General features: G+C 67.0%; 3 protein-coding genes across 6 annotated transcripts; all 3 read right to left on the minus strand.

Moving 5' to 3' along the window:
* Window positions 1-1300: 1300 nt before the first annotated feature.
* GLI4 (GLI family zinc finger 4) lies at window positions 1301-5415 on the minus strand. Of its 4 annotated transcripts, none has more exons than XM_054708598.1 (5): window positions 5370-5389; window positions 4997-5087; window positions 3936-4093; window positions 3003-3119; window positions 1301-2323 (listed from the first exon to the last, which is right to left on the minus strand). In XM_054708598.1, the coding sequence occupies exons 3-5, from the start codon at window positions 4057-4059 to the stop codon at window positions 1407-1409; spliced, it is 1158 nt and encodes a 385-aa protein (XP_054564573.1). In that variant the 5' UTR covers window positions 4060-4093; window positions 4997-5087; window positions 5370-5389; the 3' UTR covers window positions 1301-1406. The 4 variants fall into 4 exon arrangements, with proteins under 4 accessions (XP_054564573.1, XP_054564571.1, XP_054564574.1 ...); XM_054708596.1 differs by having other exon boundaries at window positions 4997-5211; window positions 5370-5384; XM_054708599.1 differs by lacking the exon at window positions 4997-5087 and having other exon boundaries at window positions 5370-5415.
* Window positions 5416-6331: 916 nt separating this feature from the next.
* ZFP41 (ZFP41 zinc finger protein) lies at window positions 6332-9971 on the minus strand. The gene is given in 3 exon segments (XM_054708602.1): window positions 6332-7579; window positions 7581-7985; window positions 9805-9971. Coding segments are annotated over 2 exon segments (459 nt in total). The 5' UTR covers window positions 7856-7985; window positions 9805-9971; the 3' UTR covers window positions 6332-7395.
* A 2844-nt stretch (window positions 9972-12815) lies between these two features.
* GPIHBP1 (glycosylphosphatidylinositol anchored high density lipoprotein binding protein 1) lies at window positions 12816-15114 on the minus strand. The gene is made up of 4 exons (XM_028136668.2): window positions 14986-15114; window positions 14388-14492; window positions 13221-13334; window positions 12816-13121 (listed from the first exon to the last, which is right to left on the minus strand). Exons 1-4 carry the CDS (start codon window positions 15035-15037, stop codon window positions 12895-12897), a joined length of 498 nt encoding a protein of 165 aa, XP_027992469.2. The 5' UTR covers window positions 15038-15114; the 3' UTR covers window positions 12816-12894.
* Between the last annotated feature and the right edge of the window lie 6084 nt (window positions 15115-21198).

A 21198-nucleotide genomic window follows, 5' to 3' on the forward strand; every position in this document is an offset into this window, starting at 1 on the left:
CTCCCTGCGTGGGGCCTGGGGAGCTCCCAGGTGATGGGACGGGCTGGCCCCCCAGGAGGCTTCCAACCACCAGGGCAGACGGGCGCCCGGTGTCGGGAAGGGCTACAGCGGGAACGAGGGTGGGGCTGGGGCAGACAGGTCTGCGCACCCCGGGGGGAAGCCCGGACTTCCTGGGGGCCGGGCAGCTGCAGGGCAGGTCTTAGCGTCTCCCAGCCACGTCGCTCGGACTCGGCTGGTGGGCGAGGCCCGCAGGACCGCACCCTGCGCTGCGCCCACGTCTCCGAGACCGTGTCAGCCGCAGCCTGCACGAGGCCCAGAAGTTTCTCCAGGAGAACACGGGCCAGGTCCCCTTTCTAGACCGCAGCCCCCCAAAGTTCTCCGGCCTGGAAGCCTCCTGTCCCTGAGAGAGAAGGGGCCGCCAGACCGGCCGTGGTGTGGACATGGAGCCCAGCCTGGGCGCTGAGGCGGCAGGGTGACCCCCCGTCACACACTGACCCCCGCTGCCTGTGAGGCATGGCCAGGCTGCACTGGGAGAGGGGGTGGGGGGACGGCGGACAGTCACGTCCCCCTCTCCGGGCCTAAGGGACTGAATTCCTGGTGCCTCTGACCCCAGCATCCGCACGGAGGTGAGGAGGTGCTCTGGCCCCTGAAGCTGATGTCCAGAGAGCCGGCCTCCAGGCCTCTCCCCTGGGCGGCTCTCGCCCCGTGGGGTGCAGGGTGAGGAAGCCCAAAGCCCTCGATGTCCTGAGTGCGGCCAGGTGAGGGGCCCCATGGACCGGGTCCCAGCAGGAGGCTCCGCTCCGAGTTGCAGTCGGGGTGGGGGTGCCGCCCTCCAGCAGGAAGCGGCAGGGCAGGAGTGGGCACGCGCTGGGAGGCTCATGGCCACAAGGCGGACATGGCTGACCTGAAGAGGGGACACCTGCTCACAGGGAGCACCCGGCCCCCTTGGGGGGGGGAGGGGGCGGGGCCAGAGGCCAGCAGAGCACGCCGGGGCTGGCTGCGCGAGGAGGGCACTGCCTCACCGTGCCCAGGACGGGGCTTCACCAGCTGCCCTCCCCGCACCCTGGGGTGTCTGCGCCTGCGAACACCCGCCCTGTGGTGCCTGACCACCTGGGTGTGGCTCCGGGTAAGTCATGACCCCTCCAGGCTTGGTCCCCGGTGAGCTCAGACTCCCGGGGCCCCAGGAGACTAACCACGCACTGTTAGGGCCCCAGGTCCCTCCTCCCCCGAGACAGGCCCTTCGGGGACAGGAAGCCGCCCCACGGCCTCGCCCAGGCAGGAGCAGCTCCGATTTCCGTCAATTAAAAGGAATTTATTCGGGTCGCTACCTGCGCGTGTGCGGTGCCAGCGGGGAAGGAGCGAAGGCTGCAGCCCCCTGCCCCTCCCGCTGGAGGCCCGGCTGGGCCCTACTCGCGCGAGTGCACGCGCTGGTGCTGGATGAGCTGGGAGCTCTGGCCGAAGGCCTTGCCGCAGGCGCCGCAGGCGAAGGGCCTCTCGCCCGTGTGCGTCCGCAGGTGCCGGAAGAAGTGCGAGCGGCCGCGGAAGGCCTTGCCGCAGGCGCCGCACTCGTAGGGCTTCTCGCCCGTGTGGATGCGCTGGTGCTCGATGAGCACGGAGCTCCAGACGAAGGCCTTGCCGCACTGGCCGCAGGCGTAGGGCCGCTCGCCCGTGTGCAGCCGCCGGTGCCGCGCCAGGTTGGAGCTCTGGCTGAAGGCCTGGCCGCACTCGCCGCACTCGTAGGGCTTCTCGCCGTTGTGCACGCGCAGGTGCTGCGTGAAGTGCGAGCTGTGGCTGAAGGCGCGGCCGCACTGGCCGCACTCGTAGGGCCGCTCGCCCGTGTGCAGGCGGTGGTGCTGGATGAAGCCGGACCAGCCGCGGAAGCGCTTGCCGCACTCGTGGCAGGCGTAGGGCTTCTCGCCCGTGTGGATGCGCTGGTGCTTCAGCAGCAGCGACTGGTACCTGAAGCTCTTGCCGCAGGCCTCGCACCGGTGCGGCCTCCCGCTCCGCGGGCCCTGCCGCCCCCCGAGGCCTGAGTCCTGGCCGAGGCCTGAGTCCCCCAGCTCCGGGCCGCCCTCGGTCCCAAAGGCGCCCTGCGGCACGAGCGTCCTGCGGCCGGCGCCCCTCTTCGGGGAGCAGGACCTGGGCCCTGGCGGCTGGCCCGCCGGCTGCTCCAGGCCGGGCGCCTGCGCAAAGCTGTCCGCACACGCGGGTCTGCGGGGGAGGCCCCTCAGCAGGGCCCTCAGCGCCCCGCCCTGGTCCGCCCCGTCTGCAGGGTCCGGCGGGCAGGGAGACCTTAGCGCCTGCTCAGGCTCCGACTCGGAATCTGAAACGAGGAGCCGAGAGGTGGATGGCGCCCGCCCACGCACCCACGCGCCCACCCGCCCCTGGGCCCGGCTATGCCGCTGGGGGACCCGGCGGACAGGGGCGCCACAGACTGCGGGAAGCAGAGCCGCTGCTCTGGAGGGCGCTGCCCAGACCCGCAGGAGGAGGGCGCGGTGCCCCCTCCCTGGAAAGAGGTGCCTGACCCTGAGCCAAAGCTCCTCCAGGGGCCCCTCCCCGCCCCTCCCGCTCTCCTTCCCTGAACCGACCTCAGACCCGATACCAGCAGGACCTCCGGGTGGGGCGGGCGCCGGGATTGGCTTCTCAGGGGCAGAAGTGGGGGGGACTGAGAACTGAGGGCCCAGATCAGAGCAGCCCAGCCAGGTGCGGGGAGAAGGGGTTGGGAACCAGAGCTTGATTTGGGGGACAAGTGGGGGAAGAGGGGCCCAGGGACGCCCTAGTTGCCACCCTGGGGGGCGGTGGTGCTGAGGAGGAGCCCCCAGTCCCACAGGCAGGTGGCTCGGGGGGGTCTGGTTGCACTCGGGGCCTCGGGAAGCCTCTGGGAGAGGGGCGGCGTGGGGGAGGGGCGGGGGCAGCGGCGCCCGGGGCCTGGCGGCGGTGGGGCCTGAAGCTGTGGGGCTGCAGAGCCTGGCACGCGGCTGGCGGGCAGCTTCCGCTCTCACCTGGCCAGCAGGCGTCCCTGCCCACCTGGACCTCCTCCACGTCTTGGACATGCAGGCCCACCAGATCCTTCTCCCACCGGGGCTGCGAGAGCACTTCAGGGCTGTGGCCGCGGGAGCCTGGGGGTACAGGGGGGCTGGGCTCATCTCCCCGCCTCTCCAGTCCAGGGCTCTCTCAGCAGCCTACAGGATGCCACCTGCTCCTAGGTCATGACCCCCAACGCACAGCACACCCCCTTGCCCCCCAAGGCACCCCCCATGGCCTGCCCGGTGCGTGGAGGGCCCGCCGGGTGCACCAGAGCCGAGCAGGGCCAGGAGGCTCCTGCCAGCCCAGCCCAGGGTGCTGCTCGGAACTCAGGTTCCGGTCCTGCAGTGACCTTGGGGGACATCAGGCCACCCCAACCTTTCTCATCTGCTAGTGCCCTGAGAGGCCTGCCCCGGGCTTCCGACCCGCTCAGAGCCTGGCTCTCAGCACAGCCGCTGCCCCGCGGACCTCGGCGTATCTGTGTCCGCGGCGAGGCCTCCTGGGGACGTGGGCGTGGACGGTCCCTCTGAGCAGGAGCCGGGCCCAGGGGCACCCTCCCCGCCGGCTCCTTCCACATCTGCACAACTCAGACCCTGCGGGGGTGAGGGGGCGGGGCTAGGCCCCTGGGCCCGCCCACACCAGCCGGCCCAGAATTCTGGGCACCGTTTTGGGGAGGGAGATGCGGGACTCGCTTCCATCTAAGACCCAGCCATGGAGGAAGCTGTTCTTTTTGCCCCTGACGCCCCTCCCAAAAGAAACAGGCCGGGGGACTGTCCCCAGGAACCACTGCTCACAACGCTGGCCCCGCTCAGCCAACGCTGCCTGGGTCCCCACGGGACCTGCGGGTGCGGGAGCCCAGCACCGGAAGCTGCCTGGGTCCCGCCCACAGGGTCGGCGAGCCGGGTGAGTACCGTGTTGGCGGCCGTGGAAGTGAAGCGGCGCCTCCTGGTGGGGGGTTCCAGGCGTCCCTGGTGGCTCCACGCTGACAGGGGGCGGGATGCGAGGGGGCTCCTGCCTGTCCCCCAGGGCTGCCATCGCCCCGGCCTGATGGAGGTGTGCACACCCGGACCTGGGGAATGAAGAGCACGGCAGGATGAGGGGGTGAGAGGGATAGGCATGCGGGGGGGTGATCCCAGGGACGTTGTTCCACGTCATCAGCAGAAACAGATCCGAAAGCTGTCCCCCGAATGGCCGGGTGTGTCCCCCCCACACACACACACCCACAGAACAAAGCACGGCTGCTTCCCCCAGAGGAACCTGCACTGCCTCAGGGGGCCGCTGGCCTGGGGGAGGTGGAGGTCGGAAACGGAACCTTGTCTCCTGGAGCACGAACATTCTAGGCTGAATCTCACTGAGACTTTCCCCCAAAAAGCCCTCCTCAGACCCGCAGGGCCCCGGGGGCTACAGGAGGTACCTCCCGGCCCTGCCCATGGCGCTCAGCCTCTTTTGGGGTCAAAGACACTTTCCTTGAATCTGGTGAGCAAGGCCGGCTAGTGCGATGAAGCAGGATTCCTTAGGGGGGGAGGCGGGACACGGGAAGGGATGCGCGCTCTGCGGTGGTGGCCGACAGCAGCTGCACGGAAGAAGCGGGAGGCCCCAGTGGGGGTCCCGCCAGGGCCCCGACCTTCTGGGTCAGCCTCCGGCAGCCTCAGCCCTAGCAATGGGAAGGGTCTCGGGCAGCCAGGTGGGTGGACACAAGGCGGGGCTGCAGTCACGAGATCTGGGTGCAGGTCCTCAACCCCCCAGGTCACCTGAAGTGCTCGGTTAAGGTCCTGGGGCTCATCTGGGACGGAGCAGGCTCGGCCCAACCCCGGCTGTCACGCGGGACGCCCACAGGGACACGGGCACAGTGAGCGCAGGGTCCACGCCGCCGGCCCAGGAGCAAACCTTCCTCCGCCCCCTCTTCCCAGCGGAGCCCGTGCCCCGGGGGGAAGGCCCGACTTGGGGCGGGGGGGGGGGGGGGGACGCTTGCCTGCAGAGAGCAGCCTGCCCGGCCGGGTCAGGTGCTCACACTCGCTGGCCGCCGACCTCGGACCGGGGACTTCTCAGCCTCAGTTTAGCATCTGCAAAGCGGGCCTGACGGTTCCCGTCCCTCGGGCTCCGAGCGCATGGGGCGGCGCCGGCAAACAGACACGGCGGTCGCCAGGGGCCAGTGCGCCGCCACCCGGCGGAGGCCTCCTCTCCGCTCTGGGGCGACCACCCGCGCCCCCCGAGGCCGGGGTCAAGGTCACGCGGCGGCGGCGGCTACGGGGCCGGGTTCGCCGGGACAACGTGCGAGCGCAGGCCGAGCCGGGCGCCCCCGTAGCCGCCGCACCCGTTCCCGCTCCCTCCAGGTGCCCACTCACCTTCCAGCCCGGGGTGGCCGCCGCGTCTGAGCAGACCGGAAGTGATCCCGCCCCCCGCCCTGGCCGCGCGCACTTCCGGCCGCTCTGGGCGCCTGGAGGACCCGCCTCGGTGGCCCCAGGGCTTGTGATGGAAGCGCACACATAGCTTGTTCCGGGCTGTGTTGTCCACGAGTGGGCAAGGGCGGCGGGCCTGACCCTCACCAGTTCCCCTTTTCTGTCTATCCCGCCTCTCCTCCCGGCCACCCTGTCACCCTGGGGGAACAGGGCCTGGGGGTTCTGGTTACTCCTTGCGGAGACTTAGCCAATCGCGGGGGTTCCCCCCTCCCCCGCCTCTACCCCACGTTCGGGGTCACCGGCCTTGTCCTCTGGACCTGCCAGGCTTCTCCGGCTGAATGGCATCTCATCAAGCAAGTGCTCAGCTTTCTGCGGACAGCTCCCCTGACCTCCAGCTCCCCTGACCTCTGGGTCGCCCTGTGGGATCCCAGCAGCTTCCCTGTCCCCACCTGTCAGTTGTGACAACAGCAAACATCCCTAGACATTGTCGGGGATCCCTTCTGGGAAGCAGACTCGCCTCTCCTGCTCTAAGGCAGGCAGAGCGAGCAAGGGTGTAGGACCTGAAGCGGGGAGCCCCAGGGCCCAGGAAGCTAGCCCGGTGCCTCCCAGACACCCCCATGGGTTTCCCAGGGAGGGAGGGCCACAAAGGTGGCGCCTGCAGAGGGACTCGGTATCCTGTCACTGCAGGGGCCACTCCCTCCAGTTAGCAAGTTCCTGTTCTGATGTGTGTTGTCTCAGGGGTTTGGCTAATGTGAGGCTGCCCCCCGAAACACCCACAGAAGGCAGCAACCAGCTGGGTCTCTGGCCGTGCTGGCCCAGGCCAGCTTCGGGGGGAGGGGGGTCGGTGGTGGCTCCCTGGGGAATCCCAGTTGCACCCCCAAGCTGCTGAGGTCAACAGAACACAGGGAAGGGGTCAGGACAGATGTTTATTGCCGGAGAAAACCGGTGCCAACAGCCCAGGACAGGAGGCATCATGCCGAGTGCCGGGCAGTGGAGTGACCAGGAACCAGTGCAGTAGGGAGACCAGGTGGACGCTAGGCCACAGGCGGCCACGGGAAGCAGAGGACGCCCTCCGAGGGTGTGAAGGGACCACAAAGTAACAGTCAGCCACTCTGACTATTAGGGTTAAATTTCTGACGATAAATCAACAGTGGGAAGCACCACCACAGCCCAAGGCCACGAGCCATGTGTGAGCGTGCGTACGGCCACGGCCACTTGAGCCCGGGGTCCGTGGGCTCCGTCCTCTCCCCAGGGGAAGGAAGGAGAGGCCAATGCACCGAGGGCACACCTGCCAGGAAACAGACACCAAGAGGCACAGACGCGGAACAGAGAACCAGGATGCCGTGTGGGCAAGGCTGCAGGGACACCGGGCACACGTGGAGCAGTGCATGTAACCCACGCGGGCACCCCAGTGCCAAGACCCAGGCATGCACTGGAGCTGAGGCACCCTGGGTGCTCGCCCGGAGGGGCGGTGACGTCAGGCCTCAGAAACCAGGTCTGCAGGGTCCGCAGGGGAGTTTGGGCAGCAGCCCTGCCCCCCTGGCCAACCTGGATCCCGACGGGACCCTGGTCACAGGAGGCCGCCCTGCAGCTCACCCAGCAGGTGGCCGGGGTCTGTGTGGCCGGTGCAGCTGGACCACAGATGCCGTCACATCCGGGGCAGCACTCGGGCCTGGGGAGCTGCATGCCACGTGGCCCATCAGGGTGAGTCGGGCAGCTTATCTGGGACGACGGCCGGCCGGGAGGACACACAGGGGCTGGTTGAAGGGCTGGTGCTCTAGCCCGAGAGGGCCCTGATCGCAGCCAGCCGAAGCTCTGCCGTCGGGCTCGGGGCCACGGGCCTCCTGCCGGCTGCGTGGGCACGGGCTCGGCACCCAGTGGCCAACGACCTCAATGGAGCTGGTGAGCGGCCACAGCCGAGTGGACACCACAGCAGGGCGGCAGCGGGCGGTGCTGAGCGGACAGCTCCCGCTCAGGGCTTCTTCCTGGGGTGCCGCTTCCGGTGGCGAATGAGGCAGGAGCTGTAGGCGAAGGCTTTCCCCCATTCCTTGCATTCCTAGGGCTTCTCTCCGGTGTGCGTCTTCTGGTGTTTGAGGAGATTCGAGCCGCAGTTGAAGGCCTTCCCGCACTGGCCGCATGTGAAGGGCTTCTCACCGGTGCTTGGTGACGTCGGCGCTGTGGCGGCCCAGGTCCGTCCTGTGCTTGAAGAGGCGCCCACACTCCCCGCACTCGCAGGGCTTCTTCCTCTGAAAAGGGACGAACACGGGAACCCCCTGGAAGTCGTCTTTAAAGGAAGCATCGAAGGCGTCAAAGACGTGGGCCCCGTCCTCGGGGCTCAGGCCGGGCTCCCTGCTGTGCTTCTCGGCCAGAGGGGCTCTCCGGCGGGCCCCCCTCCATCTGTGTCTTCCTCTTCCCGCCTTCGGCTGCTCCATGTCTCTGCGCCCAGGATGAGGCAGCCGTGAGGGGGAGAAAGGCGGGCGCAGTCCTCCGGCCTCACAAAGGCCTTTCTCTGGAACCTTCCTTAGAGGGCCCTGCCTGAGCACTCGGCACTTTCCCGCAGACCTGCAACAGAAGGAGTGATGGCGACCCTGCGGGGCTGAGCACCAAGGCGAGCGCACAGGAGCCTGAGGGCGAGGGAGTGTGGGAAGGGGGAGGGGCCACGGGGACTCCCCTTCCCGCCCCTGCTCACGCGTGGCCACCTGACCACCTAACAGCATCTCCACGGGTCACAACCAAACAGAACCCCGGGCCCCAGAACCCCGGCACTCACTCTGGCTGGCTCCCCCATCTCTAGACAGCAGCGGCGTCTGCTCAGTTGCTAACCCAGGAATCTGCCAGGAGACGGTCCCCACACCTGTCAGGTGCCCAGCCGGGCACCACGGGCCACGCCTCCTTGGCGGACCCCACGCTGGAGTTCCTGGTCCTTCACTTCCTGTATTCAGGGCCAGAGGATGCGCCTTTGGAGCCACAGGGGGAGGAGCCATGTGCCCCTCCCGGAAGGCACCTCCTACCACCTGGGCCTGGATTCCAACCTGCATGACCTCAGGGTGGACTCCCTGGTGGCTGCCCCAGCCCTTCCCTCCCCTCCCTCCGGATCCAGTCCACACAGCAGCCAGCGCCCGAACCCCCCAGGGATTCCCTCACACCCCACACTGCTGCCCCCTCCGCCCTGGCCCACCTCATGGCCGACCACTCACTCCCTCCATCCACCCAGCCTCCTTTAGGTCCCCAAACATGCCCCCTCTTTCCTGTCCCGGAAACAGGCCCTGAGAGCGGGCACTGGTGGGCTGGCCCCTCCCCCATTCAGAGCTCTGCTCCAGGGCCCTTCTCAGAGGCGTCCCTGCGCCAACCACGCCTGCCCACTCGCTGCTCCCTGCGCAGCCCCTTTCCTGGCAGCACGCCGCCCGAGCTGGCTCTCCCATGGAGGGCCAAGCCCAGGGTCTGAAAATCCAGTATTGCTGCTCCTAATTCCATCTTAAAGCATCCCAGCCCCGGCCGGTGTGGCTCAGTGGATAGAGCGTTGGCCTGCGGACTGAAGGGTCCCAGGTTCGATTCCGGTCAGGGCACATGCCTGGGTTGCAGGCTCGATCCCCAGTAAGGGGCGTGCAGGAGGCAGCTGATCAATATTCTTTCTCATCTTTGATGTTTCTATCTCTCTCTCCCTCTACCTTCCTCTCTGCAAATAAAACTTAAAAAAGAAAAAAGCCCCCTCATCTGTCTTTCCCGATTGACGGGATTCCAGCATCGAGCCTTCACACACTCAAGCTCTGTGACGCTCCTGAGAGTAACTACCCAAGACCTGGAGGCAGCCCTGTCCTCTGGGCCCCACACAGCGGCTCCGAGTCCTCAATCCATCGCTGCAGGCGGCGCTCTGAGCTGAGGCGTCTGGTGGCGGTGCGGGTCAACCTTGTTTGCGAGAGCCCAGCATCCTGGCAGGCGGTCTCACCCCAAACGGCGGTGCTCTAGGGACAATATTCCAAGCGGCAAATGTTGGAAGGTAAATACTCTGAATTCTCTGTTAGGTCAAAAGGCGACACCTGGGCGTCCCCCTTCTCTAGCGCGCGGACACAATGCGTTCAATGACCACATGGCCTTCCCTGCGTGGCAAGAGCCTGAGCATCTGGTTTCTTCTAGAGGAAAAGTGCAGATACACCTGACTCCGAGGGGGCAGCAGGGGGGAGCAAGCGCTTGGGGTGAAGGGCGGTGGTCTGGGCTCCGGGGAGCACGCAGAGAGAAGGGGCGTCTCCGCTGGGCAGGGAGGGGGATCTCAGCCCCACTCCACCAGCTGCAGCTCAAGGCTGGGGCCTCGATTTAGTGAAAACCGAGAACCAATAGGAAAGCGCAACCGGCTGGGAGGCCTCCAGGGCCGGTGCACACTCACCTCGGCTCATGTCCATGCCCCTCGGTCCTTCTCGGTCCAGACCCTTCCGGGGCTCCACACCTGCTGCCGGGGGCCTGCGTGGCTCCGCTCTGAGGATTCTGGCCGCTCTCCACACGGAAGCGGCCGTGTCCCTGGGGGGCGCGGGTGGAGGGCAGGGTCGTGTCCTTTCATCCCCGAGCCCCTAGTTCCGGTCTAGGGCGGGCGCTGCTCGGTGCTCAGGACACAGTAGGCCCGGCTCCGGCTCCGGCTCCGGCTGGCGGGCGCCTCTCGCAGAGACCGGGTTTCCTCCCGGCTTCCTCCGCGTGCGGTGCACCCCGGGGACAAAGCGATGCTCAGCACGGGGACGACCAGGCCTGCAGACAGAGGGACCGCCACAGGGACACGCACGCCTCGGCCCCACTGCCGGCTGGGCGAGGGCGCTGGCACCTGCTGTGCAGCTTCGGGGTCCCTGTGCTGCTCCCGGGACCGCGCCCCTCGGAGCCAGCGGCTCCGGGCTCCCGGGAACCTCGCTCACCGCAGCCCCGCCCCCGCCGCAGGGGCCTGGGTCTCAGGGAGAGACCGCGTCCCAGCGGCTGTGACTTCGGGGCAAACGGGCACCGCCTGGGGCCCCGGCTGCTGCGGCCGAGCCGAGGCCGACGCGGGAGGCCCAACAGGGCAGCGCCCCGCCGACGGCAGAGCCTCGCCAGCCGCGCGGGCGACGCCGTCACCTCGATCCGCGCGGAGCGGGTCCTCGCGCAGCCTCGCCCTCCGCCCGCGGCGCCGGGAGCCCAGGCGTGGAGGCCCGTGTACGGGGCCCACACCCTCTCGGAGGGGCCCGGGAGCCCCTGGCTGAAGGCGGGCGGGGAAGGAGGCCACCCTCGCCGAGCCCGGCCGCAGACCCTCCGCTCAGAGACAGCCCTCGGTGGCAGCGCAGCCCCGCAGCCGGGCCACGGCGCCTGCCGGAAGCGCCCGCCGATGGGCCCGCCCCTTCCGGTGCCGCTCTAGGAGGCGAGGCTCCCGGCCTCTCTGTGGTGCGTCGCGGAGGGCTCCGCCCCCCAGCCGGCTCCTCCCACTGCCGTCGGGTGCCGCTGGCCCGTCACTCGCCCTGAGACCCCCTCTTGCACCCCTGCGCCCCTTCCTTCCCTCTGTGTCCCCGCACTCTCTCCCGCACTCCATCACTCACCCCTGCACCCCGCCCATCTCGGGCAGGAATAATGGACGGTGATTAAGAGCGGGGACGACGCGTGAAGCCTTTTCTCACGTTGCTCCAACCCTCTCCCCACTCCCCCGCCCCCGCCCCGCCTCTCCCCACCCCCCATTCTCCGAGGCCGGAGACCCAGCCCTGGTCCCAGGGGCGCGCTCCTCCCGGTGGCGCCTCCCTGCGTCAGCTGGGTGCTGAGCGCCGCCCCCGGTGGGACCCGCCCTGAGTCAGGGGTCCTGCGAGGTGCACAGGCCTGAGGTCACCCCTCTGCTCCGGGAAGTTCCTGCTGGCCGTGGGGACGCTAACCTGTCCTGTCCCTGCAGACCCCGCTGTCACGGAGCGTGGGGGGCAGCCATGGCAGTCTCTGTCCTCAGGAAGGTCCCGCTTGGGGTGACTCCTGCCTCCTCCTCACCCCCTTCTCCAGCTCGAGAACAAGGACAGGAAACGCGCTGCGGCCACCTGCTTCCTGTGCTGGCAGAAGCCAAGACGGGTGGGGTGGGTCAAGCGAAAATGGCAGGTGCCCCACAGGACAAAATGGATCTGAGGGGGGCGAGGGGGGCGGGGACCCAGAGTCTTTGGGGAGGATGGGAGCTGCATGGGAGGGGTGCCTAAGGAGGCTCTGCTCCCCAGGGGCCCCAGAGGCTGCTGGACCCAGATAAGAAGGGAACACAGTGTCCCCCCTGAGCTGACTCCCAGTGCCAGGGCCCCGCCGTGGCCTCAGGGGCTGGTTTCAGGGTGGGGGTGGCGAGGCAGGGAAGGGGTGCTTCCGCCCAAAGGCGGGCACTGCCCTCCTCTTTTGGGGCAAGTGGAGGGGGTCACTGAGGGAGCAGGGCCAGCGGGCTGACCCAGGGCCGGGGAGAAGGACAGACGGACGCCCCACAGAGGACAGCACAGAGCCTGACCCCACCCAGGGCAGCCCCAAGGTCAGAGCAGGGACCTGAGCACAGAGGCTAATGGCCTGCCAAGGTCGCAGCCAGGAAATGAGGCCTGGTCCCATCTCAGCCCTGGCCCCCTCAGTCCCTTTATTGCCCTGAGGGCCCTGGGCCCCCCAGTCACACGCAGGGCAGACGAGAAGCTCCAACAGCATCTGAGTTGCGGGCAGAGCCCTGACCCACGGCACGTGGCTCCGGAAGCTTCCGGCATCAGCCTCCCGCTCTGGAGGGCCTCCCCCGGGCTGGGGCAGGGGCTGGTGAGAACCCTCTGAGGCCTGGGGCTGGCTTCCTGCTTCCCCAGGGGCGAGACAGGGTGGTTGGGATTCTCTCTCACCATTGCTGTTTCTATCTCTCTTTCCTGCTCCCTTCCTCTCTGAAATCAACTTAAAAAAATTTTTTTAAAGAAGGCCAAATGTGCAGCAGCCAGCACACAGGTCAGCACAGCCAGAGCAGACACGGGGAGCCCACAGGGACAGGGACAGGGCCACCCTTGGCCCCGGCAGGCTGGGCGCTCCTCCCCACGCCCTCCCACTGCCGCTCCCCTGCTCAGGAGCCCACAGGCCTGCTCCAGCCCTCCGCCACTCCCTGGACCTGCACCCACCAGGCTGAGGGGGTGGCGGAAGTCCTGCCTTGGCTCACCTCTGCCTCCCCCTTTCTCCTCTCCAGTCCTGTCATTACTCTTGCCCCCCCCCCACCAGTCTTTGCAGCCTCCCCCCCCCCAGAAGGGGAGGCAGATGAGCGGACGGAGGCAGGTAGCTGGGGGGAGAGGTGGACTTCCCCAGGCACATAGCCAGTGGCTGAGGCCTGCTCAGCCCTCCATGCACAGGCAGAGGGGGAAGAGGGCAGACGGGGAAACTGAGGCAATGTAGGTGGGCTGGGAGGAGCCAGTGCTGGCCTCCAAGTTTATTCTCCAAAACTGGGGCAGGAGAGGACGATACTGGGCAGGGTGCTGGCAGGCAGGGGGAGGGCCCGCTCCACTCAGGACCCCACGGCCCCGCAGCTTAGGAACAGGCTGAGCAGGAGGGCGGCGGCCACGGTTGCGGGGCTGCCCTGGGGGCCGCTCGCCCCGCCGCCCTGCCAGGGTGGGGAGTTGCACAGGGCGGTCTGGCAGCAGTTCGTGGTCACCTCCGTCCCCTCGATCGTCCTGGACACCGGCTTGCAGGCGTCTGTGCACCACCCTGAGTAGGCGGTCAGAGGCGCCGATTCTGGAGGGGGGGGCAGAGAAAGGGGGAATCACGCTGGAGGGGGGTCAGGGAGGAGGCCCTCGGCGGGCCGTGTGCCTTGGGGTGTCTGTGGCCACTCACCAGTGTCCCACCGCGAAATGATGGCCTTGCAGAAGCGCTGGCTGAGGGGGCAGCGGAGGGTCTGCTGGCACGTCTCCCCCTTGTGCAGGGACGAGCAGGTGTAGCACCGCAGTCCTGGGGACAGGGGCTCAGCCTCCATCACCGCCCCCACCCCCTCCCCCCAGCTCTCCCGCAGCCTCTGCCCTCCAAGGCCCCCCAGCTGGTCCCAGGCAGAGCCGGCCCCTCAGAGCTCACGCTGGCTGAGGCCTGGGGTGTCAGAGCCACGGGGAATGCGGGGAGGGTGGGGGGGTGGGGGGGGCAGACATGCTGGGGGGGTAGGGACGCGGTGCTGGGAGTCCCGGGCCTCGCAGGCTGGATGCTGGCGCTGCCCTCGGCTTTACCCCCGTGGGTGGGCCAGAGGAGGGGGGCCCAGCCGTCTGGGTGAGGGCTTGGGGGGGGGGTCTCCTCTGTGCTCCGCGCTCTGCTCTGAGCCCCTCTGGCTCCCTGCTCCCTGCAGGAGCCCACCCAAGCCCGGGCCCGGGCCCCCCACTTTGCCCTCCCGCCCGGGCCAGGCGGCTCCTGGGCTTTGTTGTTGTTGCTCATCCTCCCCCGAGGATGTTTTCCCACTGACTGTTCAGGAGAGTGGAGGGAGAGGGAGACACAGAGAGACATGGATGTGAGAGAGACACATCGATGGGTTGCCTCCTGCATGAGCCCTGACCAGGGCCCGGGCCAGGGAGGAGCCTGCAACGGAGGCATGTGCCCTGGACCGGAATCGAACCCGGGATCCTTCGGTCCACAGGCCAACGCTCTACCCATTGAGCCACACCGGCCAGGGCTGCTCCAGTATTTCTGATGGGACTCAACTGGGGTCTGTGTGTCCCTGGCCGCTCCATCCTGGGCCCACTGCACCCCTCTGCTTGGTGAATCCCTGCTCAACCCCCCTCCCTGCACCATTGCCCTCCCCCTAGTGGCTCCGCTGGGCTCCCACTGTGGGGGGCAGTCGAGAGTCCCGGTCAGGGTGCTGATGAGGCTCCCCTCCTTCCCTGCACCCCCTGGCTGGGAGGCAGGTCCCCAGGGGGCCTGTCTGTCCATCACTCCAGCCCCCACCTGGCCTGGACTCCGGTGCCCACAGGAAGGGCTGAGCGTGAGGAGCGCGTGCCCGCGGCCGGGGCCAGTGGACGGTACCTCTGTCCTCGGGCCCCTCGACCTCATCTTCCTCCTCGTCGTCGTCATCGTAGCCCTCCGGCCCCAGGTCCTCGTCCTCCGTCCCGTCCTGTGTCTGTCCTCTCCCTGGCCACGGGGACCCCGTGAGCCTCCACTCCTCGGTGCAGAGGGCGCAGCTGGGGGTGGGGGGGACGGCCCTGTGCGCACCCCGCCCCGTCTCCCAGGCTGCTCACCTCCCCGAGTGTGACCGGGCACCGTCCTCACAGCACCAGCTGCTGTGGCCGGCTCTGGACAGCAGCCCCGCCCCCCAGGATGGCCTGCCCACCTGCCCATTGTACAGAGGGGGAAACTGAGGCTGGAGGGGAAACTCCAAAGCTTGTGTTTCAGAGAGGCCAAGTCTGGGACTTAGGGAGGGGAGCCCGTGCCCCCAGGACTGGCTGGGGCTGGGGAGGTTTGGAGACTGTGGGGGCCCAGGGCAGCCCCCTCCACCTCCCTCCGGCCTCAGACTCTGGCCTCATGCCCTCCTTCCCAAGCACCGTCTTGTCCCCAGGCTGCGGGTCCCCATGGGCGGGGACGGTGTGGCACCCCCTGGCTGCAGCATCGGCCTCTCGCTGAGTACCTGGCCACTGGCACAGCAGCAGGGCGAGCAGGACGGCCGCGAGCGCCTTCATCCTGAGGCCGTGGTCTATGCAGGCCGTGGTCTGCGTGTGTCTGTGCACGCTGCGTATCTGCTCTCTGTCCTGCTGGGGCCCGGGACCCGTGGGAAGTGTGATAAAGAGCATTGCTAGGGGCTTCCTGGAGGCTCCTGCCCCCCCCGCCCCCCAGCTCCAGCCTCAAACAATTGGATGGTTTCCCTCCGGACTTCAGGGACCAGGGAAGGGAAGTCAGTGTGGTTGGCCTTGGGGAACCCCATGCATCTGTGCGGCTCTGCCCCAGCCTGACTCCTGCCCCACGCCTCAGCCCTGCAGCGCCGCCTGCCAGCCGGGCCGCGCATGTCGTCCTTTACTTTATCGAAGTGGAACTCAACTACCTCAACTGACCTTAAAAAACCTCAGAATAGCCATGGCTGGTGTGGTTCAGTGGTTGGAGCGTCAGCCTGTGCATGAAAGGGTCGTAGCTTCTGGGTCAAGAGCACTACCTGGGTTGCAGGTTCCATCCCTGGCCCTGGTTAGGGTGTCTGTGGGCGGCAGCAAGTCCATGTGTCTCTCTCACATTGATGTTTCTCTCTCTCTCTCTCTCCCCTCTCCCTTCCACTCTCTCTAAAAATCAATGGGGAAAATATCTTGGATGAGGATTAACAGAAAACAACACAAAAACTTCAGAATAACTGCAAGGATCTGTGACCACGGAGAGGAAGGAAGCAGCTCATGTCCTGAGCCAGAAAAATATTACATGGGTGAAGCGGGCAGAGAGCACACACTGTCCTGTGTGTGAAAAGGGAGGAAGTGGCCCTGCCTCCCAGGCTTTGCATCTGTGCAGAGCTTGGTCCATCTGGCTGCCCCAAGCCCCGCCTCCTGCCAGCCCCAGGCCCCGCCTCCTGGCTGCCCCAAGCCCCGCCTCCTGGCTGCCCCAGGCCCCGCCTCCTGGCTGCCCCAGGACCCGCCTCCTGGCTGCCCCAAGCCCCGCCTCCTGGCTGCCCCAGGCCCCGCCTCCTGGCTGCCCCAGGCCCCGCCTCCTGGCTGCCCCAAGCCCCGCCTCCTGGCTGCCCCAAGCCCCGCCTCCTGGCTGCCCCAGGCCCCGCCTCCTGGCTGCCCCAAGCCCCGCCTCCTGGCTGCCCCAGGCCCCGCCTCCTGGCTGCCCCAAGCCCCGCCTCCTGTCAGCATGGGGCCCACCCTCCCCAGGTGCTCCGGCCACACTGGCCTGTCCTCAGCTGTGGGGCAGGCAGCACGGGTGGCCGCCTGAGAGCCGGCCCGGGCAGCACCTTGCAAATCCCAACCCAGGGCCTGGAGTCTTGGCCTGGGTCCAGGGCTGCAGCCCGGCCGGGAAGGCTCAGACCCGCCCCCACCTCCGGTCCCACAGGTGCTGTCCCCTGAGCTGGACACACCCTTCTGCTGACATGGAGGCCGCGTTCGCCTCTTTCTTCAGCGCAGCCCAGGTGCCTGGTCCTCCGGTGCCTCGTGCCCCGACCTTCAGCGTGGGGGAAGACTGCTGGGCCCTCTCTCCCTCCAAGCAGCGGGAGCGCCCAGAGGGGAGGGCGGCCTGACCTGCGGGTGTCTGTGTCCCCACTGGCCGCTGGGTCTGACCCCAGTGGAACGTGCAGGTGCGGGAGAGAAAGCAGCCTCAGGGGGCCCCACCCAGGCCCGCAGGTCAGCAAGATAGAAACAGGGGTGCTGGTGCTGGAGGGGGCGCAGGGAGGGCACCGAGGGGCGGCGGAGGCCTGGGGGGGGCAGGAAGTGTGAAGTTCTAGGCCATCAGGGCTCGTGGGCCTCACGCGTGAGATGGTCCCAGCCCCTCCCTTCCTGGAGGGAGACCCAGTGCCCAGGTGAGGCGTGCCCAGCTCAGAGCAGCCCTTGGCCTAGCCTGACCCCCCTACAGCCCCCAGTTCTTAAACTTTTTTTTAAAAAAGAGGACATTGTAAAGAACAATTTTAGGTTCCCGGCAGAATGAAGAGGAAGGGACAGAGATTCCCATACCCCGCCCCACGCAGACCCCCCTGTGACAGCCCTGCGGGGGGGGGGGGGCGGGGAGGGGAGCTTCCTCAGCCCATGAGCCTGCACCACACCCTGTAACCACCGAGTCCCTGCTTCACATCTGTCCGGCTGCGTGGCCGAGCTTCGTGTGTTTGGACACATGTCTAAGGATGTGAGTCCACCATGACAGCAGCATGCAGAGGGTCTCACAGCCCCCCAGCCCTCTGCGCTCCCCTCCTCCTCCTCCTCCTCCCCATCCTCGCCCCGCTGCGCCCCCTCCCCCCGCGACTGCTGGTCCTGTCACGGTGTCCACAGCGCTGCCGTTGGCGTCTGCCACGCCGGGTGGACTCACGTACTGTGTTCCCTTCTCCGACTGGCGCCTTCGCTCAGGAGCGGTGAGTCTCTCCAAGTCCCGGGATTGAAGGCTCGGGGCCCTGAGCGCCGGATCACAGGCCACCGCCTGGATGGACGAGTTCCCTTACCCATCGCGGCTGCTCCACGTTCTGACCATTCGGGGCAAAGCGGCCATGCAATCTGTGTGCAGGCTCTGTGTGCACATACGTGTTCATCTCCTTGGGTACATGTCAACACAGATGGCCCCCCAAACACCCATCTGCCTCCTCCGGGCGACCCCGCCCCAGGGGTGTGGGCTCTGGGGAGGGGGCTCGGTCTGAGGGCATCGCTGGCGTCTCCCACCTCAGCGGCAGGTTCAAGGGCTCCAGACACCACGGGGCGCAGGGGCGCGCAGAGCCCTCGGGTGGAGGCTTCCAGGATGTTTAGGAACCGTCCCCCGCCCCCATGGACAGGGAAGCAGACCTGCCGCCCCAGTTCTTGGCAGCCAGGAACCGGGGCCCTGAAGGACCCGGCGTGGGAGGGAGCTGACAGACTGAAGCCAGAGCAGAGACGGGCACAACAGGGCCCCGGAGGGGGGCACTGAGCAGCCAAACAGACCTCCCCGATGCCGCCTCCCGGACCGGGGACCGCGCCCAGCGCCCACCCTCCCTGCCCCCTGCGGCCCCTCCTCCTCCCTCTGTCCACCTGGTGCCCTGGCGAATCCGAGGTGCAGACGCCGTGCCTTTCCAGGGTCTCTCTGGGTTGGCTCGTGAGGGCAGCATCTCCGGAGAGCGGAGTCGGGGCCAAGGGCCTTCGGTGTCCCAGTCATTATTTTTGCTCCCGGCGGGCGGACGGGGTTCTCTCCAGGACGCCGTGTCCCGCAGTGGAGCCTGTCACCTCCGCACGGCGCACGATGGTGACGAGGTTGGTGAAAGTCTAAGTTCTATGCTTTCTGCTGGAAGTGCCGTCTGCTCTGAGGTGCCCTCCCAGGTGACTCCTGCTCAGCCCCTAACCCCCGCAGCCCCCCCTCTATGTCCGTGCCTCGCCTGCCCCCCTCTCGGTGGCAGGTCACCCACATCTGTCCCGGCCACGCCCCTCGGCGACCTCCTCACCTCCAGTGCCCTTCCCTCTGCCTCACCGCGCCAGCCCCTCCCGAGGTCACATCAGCACGGCCACCCGCGGCCGCCCACAGCTCTGCTCCAAGCCTCACCCTCGGGTTTGCGAGGTGCTTCTGTGCCGTCCGTGGGTCAGGGGGGAAGGGCGTGACCCAGAGAGGGGACGGGGAGGGGAGGGCCCCGCCTCGGTCTGCACGGGGCGCCCTCTCCTTTCCCTTAAGGGGACCCCAGGGCTTCAGCTCCGGGTCCGGAACGTAATCCCATCTGCAAAGACCCTTTTTTCTTTATTTTTAAATGTATTTTTATTGATGTCAGAGAGGAAGGAAGAGAGAGACAGAAACATCCAGGATGAGAGAGAACCATGGACCGGCTGCCTCCTGCATGCCCCACACTGGGGATGGAGCCCACAATCCAGGCCTGTGCCCTGACCGGGAATCGAACTGTGACCTCCTGGTTCATAGGTCGACGCTCAACCACTGAGCCACGCCGGCCGGCAACCCTTTTTTCCGTAAGGTCACAGTCCCAGGTCTGGGGTTAGGATTTGGACATCTTTTGGGGGCCACCGTTCAGCCCAGCACACATCTCCCCCCTCACTATTTTGGGGCGCCCCGGGGTCAGGGATGGTCTCCGTCTGGGAGCCGGGCAGCCCTGCAGGAAACGGGCCTTGTGGGTGACAGAGGTCCCTGCTGGCCCTCGGCTGGCCCCTCTGGGAGGCCAGCTGTCAGTCTCTTCGGAAGCAGTCCTTCGTCACTCGGCCGCCAGCCACATCCCCAGTCTCCGAGGTGTGGGGGCGTCTGATGGTATCCCCACAAATACCGGGTGGGGAGCTCAGCTGCACCTCTCCCCGGACCCCAGCCTCGGCCCTTCCCCGCCAGGGCCCGGGACAGAGTCTGCCTGTTCTCTGGGCTTCTGAGCCCCGGACGCCTGGCCGATGGCTGGAGAGCGGCGGCCTCTGACCCTGTCCCTGGTCCTGACCGCCGCGGAGAGGCCGTGCTGGGGGCCGCGCTCGCCCAGGATCCTGGACCCTGAGCACAGAGTCGCCCCAGGCTTCCGGCAACTTGCCAGAGTGGCACCTGTCAGGGCAAGATCCCGGTGCCCCTCGCCAGGATCTGGGCACCTGGGCAGGTCAGGCTGGGAAGAGGGAGGGCAGGCCAGCTGTCACCCCGCCCCAGGCCCACGGGGGGGAGAGGGGGGGGCTTACCGGGCTCTTTGCCCGAAAGAAAGCCCGTCCTTTTGCCAATCACGGCAGATTGTCACTCGTGTCTGCACAGCCCTGATAGGGTGAAGCTGACCCACGTGGCTGGGAGGGAGGCAGAGTGGCTTGGAAACCGGGATAGGAATCTCTGTCTCCTTGGCAACCAAGCCCGGCGTGGGAGAGCCCAGGTCTCCGCTCTCTGGGGCCCAGAGCTGCATTGCCCAGGGGCTGGCCCCACCTCCTGAGGCATTAACTCCCTCTGGACGCCCGGCTCCTGCCCCTCCTGCCCCCATCGTGCCCCCCCGTATGCCCCCCCCGTCATGCCCCCCCCCACCTGTATGCCCTTTTGCCGCATAACAGATAACCCCAAAAGGCAGGGGCTTAACACAACACCACTTATGGCTCGCAGTGTCTGGGACAAAGTAGAGGGAACTCGGGGATGGCTTCGAGGTCCTGAGCAGCGATGGGGACCTGGCTCGTGCAGCGATGGAGGCTGGCGCGTCCAGCACCTGCAGGCCGGCCGGTGGCCAGCGGCCGGGGGAGTCAGGAAGACCCCAAGTTTCAGCTCAAGTCCAAAGGCCACCTGCTGGCGGCATCCCCCCCCCGCCCCTCCCCTGCTCAGGGGCAGCCAGTCTTCAGTTCCACTCAGCCCTTCCACTGATTGGGTGAGGCCCACCACTCCCACGGGAGGCAGTCCGCTCCACTCAGAGCCCACGGCCTCAGCGCCGGTCTCAGCGACTTCCTTCCGAGCACGGTCCAGGCTGATGTCCCCGCCTCTGGGCTTTCCTTGTTGCTGCTGAAATGCTTCTGCCAGTCCGGCTGCCACCCAGTTAACGCTGACCTCCCTCGCTTTTTGGCTGATTTAAAGGTCTTTCATCTTTTTTTATTTTATTTTATTTTTTATTTTTTTTAAATTTCTTTATTGATTAAGGTGTCACATATTTGTCCTCATCCCCCCATTCCCATCCCACACCCCTCCCCACGGATGCCCCAACCCCCTGTTGAACTTAACCATTGGATAGGCTCATATGCATGCACACAAGTCCTTTGGTTGACCTCTCCCCCCTCCCCCCACCCTCCCCTACCCTCCCTCTGAGGCCCGATAGTCCAATCGATGCCTCCTTGTTTCTGGTTCTGTTCTTGTTCATCAGTCTATGTTGTTCATCATTTCCCCTAGATGAGCGAGATCATGTGTCACTAGAAATATACTTATAAGAACCGAATGTGAGACGAGCAATAATAGTTATGCTGACAGGCAAATGAATCAGTCTGTAGTGAGTTTCTTTCTGGGCCAACAGTTCTTTAGAGACCCAATTTCAATGTCCACCAGTTCCTTATGTGTACATGTCAGCACTGACCCCTCAGCTCTGGATGGTGGACAAATGGTGGTAATGCAGGTCCGACTCCCTCTGGTTTGGTCTCGGCCGGACCCAGGGGCACGGGTTCACCCGGACTCAGGGGCGTGTGGCCTCACCCGGACCCAGGGGGCGCGTGGCCTCATGTGGACTCAGGTGCGCACTGACTCACCCGGACTCAGGGGCGTGTGGCCTCACCCGGAC

Source organism: Eptesicus fuscus, chromosome 19 (assembly GCF_027574615.1).
Source record: "Eptesicus fuscus isolate TK198812 chromosome 19, DD_ASM_mEF_20220401, whole genome shotgun sequence".
NCBI lineage: Eukaryota > Metazoa > Chordata > Mammalia > Chiroptera > Vespertilionidae > Eptesicus > Eptesicus fuscus.

Coding starts and splice junctions, on each gene's coding strand:
- GLI4 (XM_054708599.1), bottom strand. CDS start 4,059: ATGGCAGCCCTGGGGGACAGGCAGGAGCCCCCTCGCATCCCGCCCCCT. Junction 3,120..3,935: donor CTTCCACGGCCGCCAACACG/GTACTCACCCGG, acceptor CTGTACCCCCAG/GCTCCCGCGGCCACAGCCCT. Junction 2,324..3,002: donor CAGGGACGCCTGCTGGCCAG/GTGAGAGCGGAA, acceptor TCCTCGTTTCAG/ATTCCGAGTCGGAGCCTGAG.
- GPIHBP1 (XM_028136668.2), bottom strand. CDS start 15,037: ATGAAGGCGCTCGCGGCCGTCCTGCTCGCCCTGCTGCTGTGCCAGTGG. Junction 14,493..14,985: donor GCTGCTGTGCCAGTGGCCAG/GTACTCAGCGAG, acceptor CCCCGTGGCCAG/GGAGAGGACAGACACAGGAC. Junction 13,335..14,387: donor CGAGGGGCCCGAGGACAGAG/GTACCGTCCACT, acceptor CCCTGTCCCCAG/GACTGCGGTGCTACACCTGC.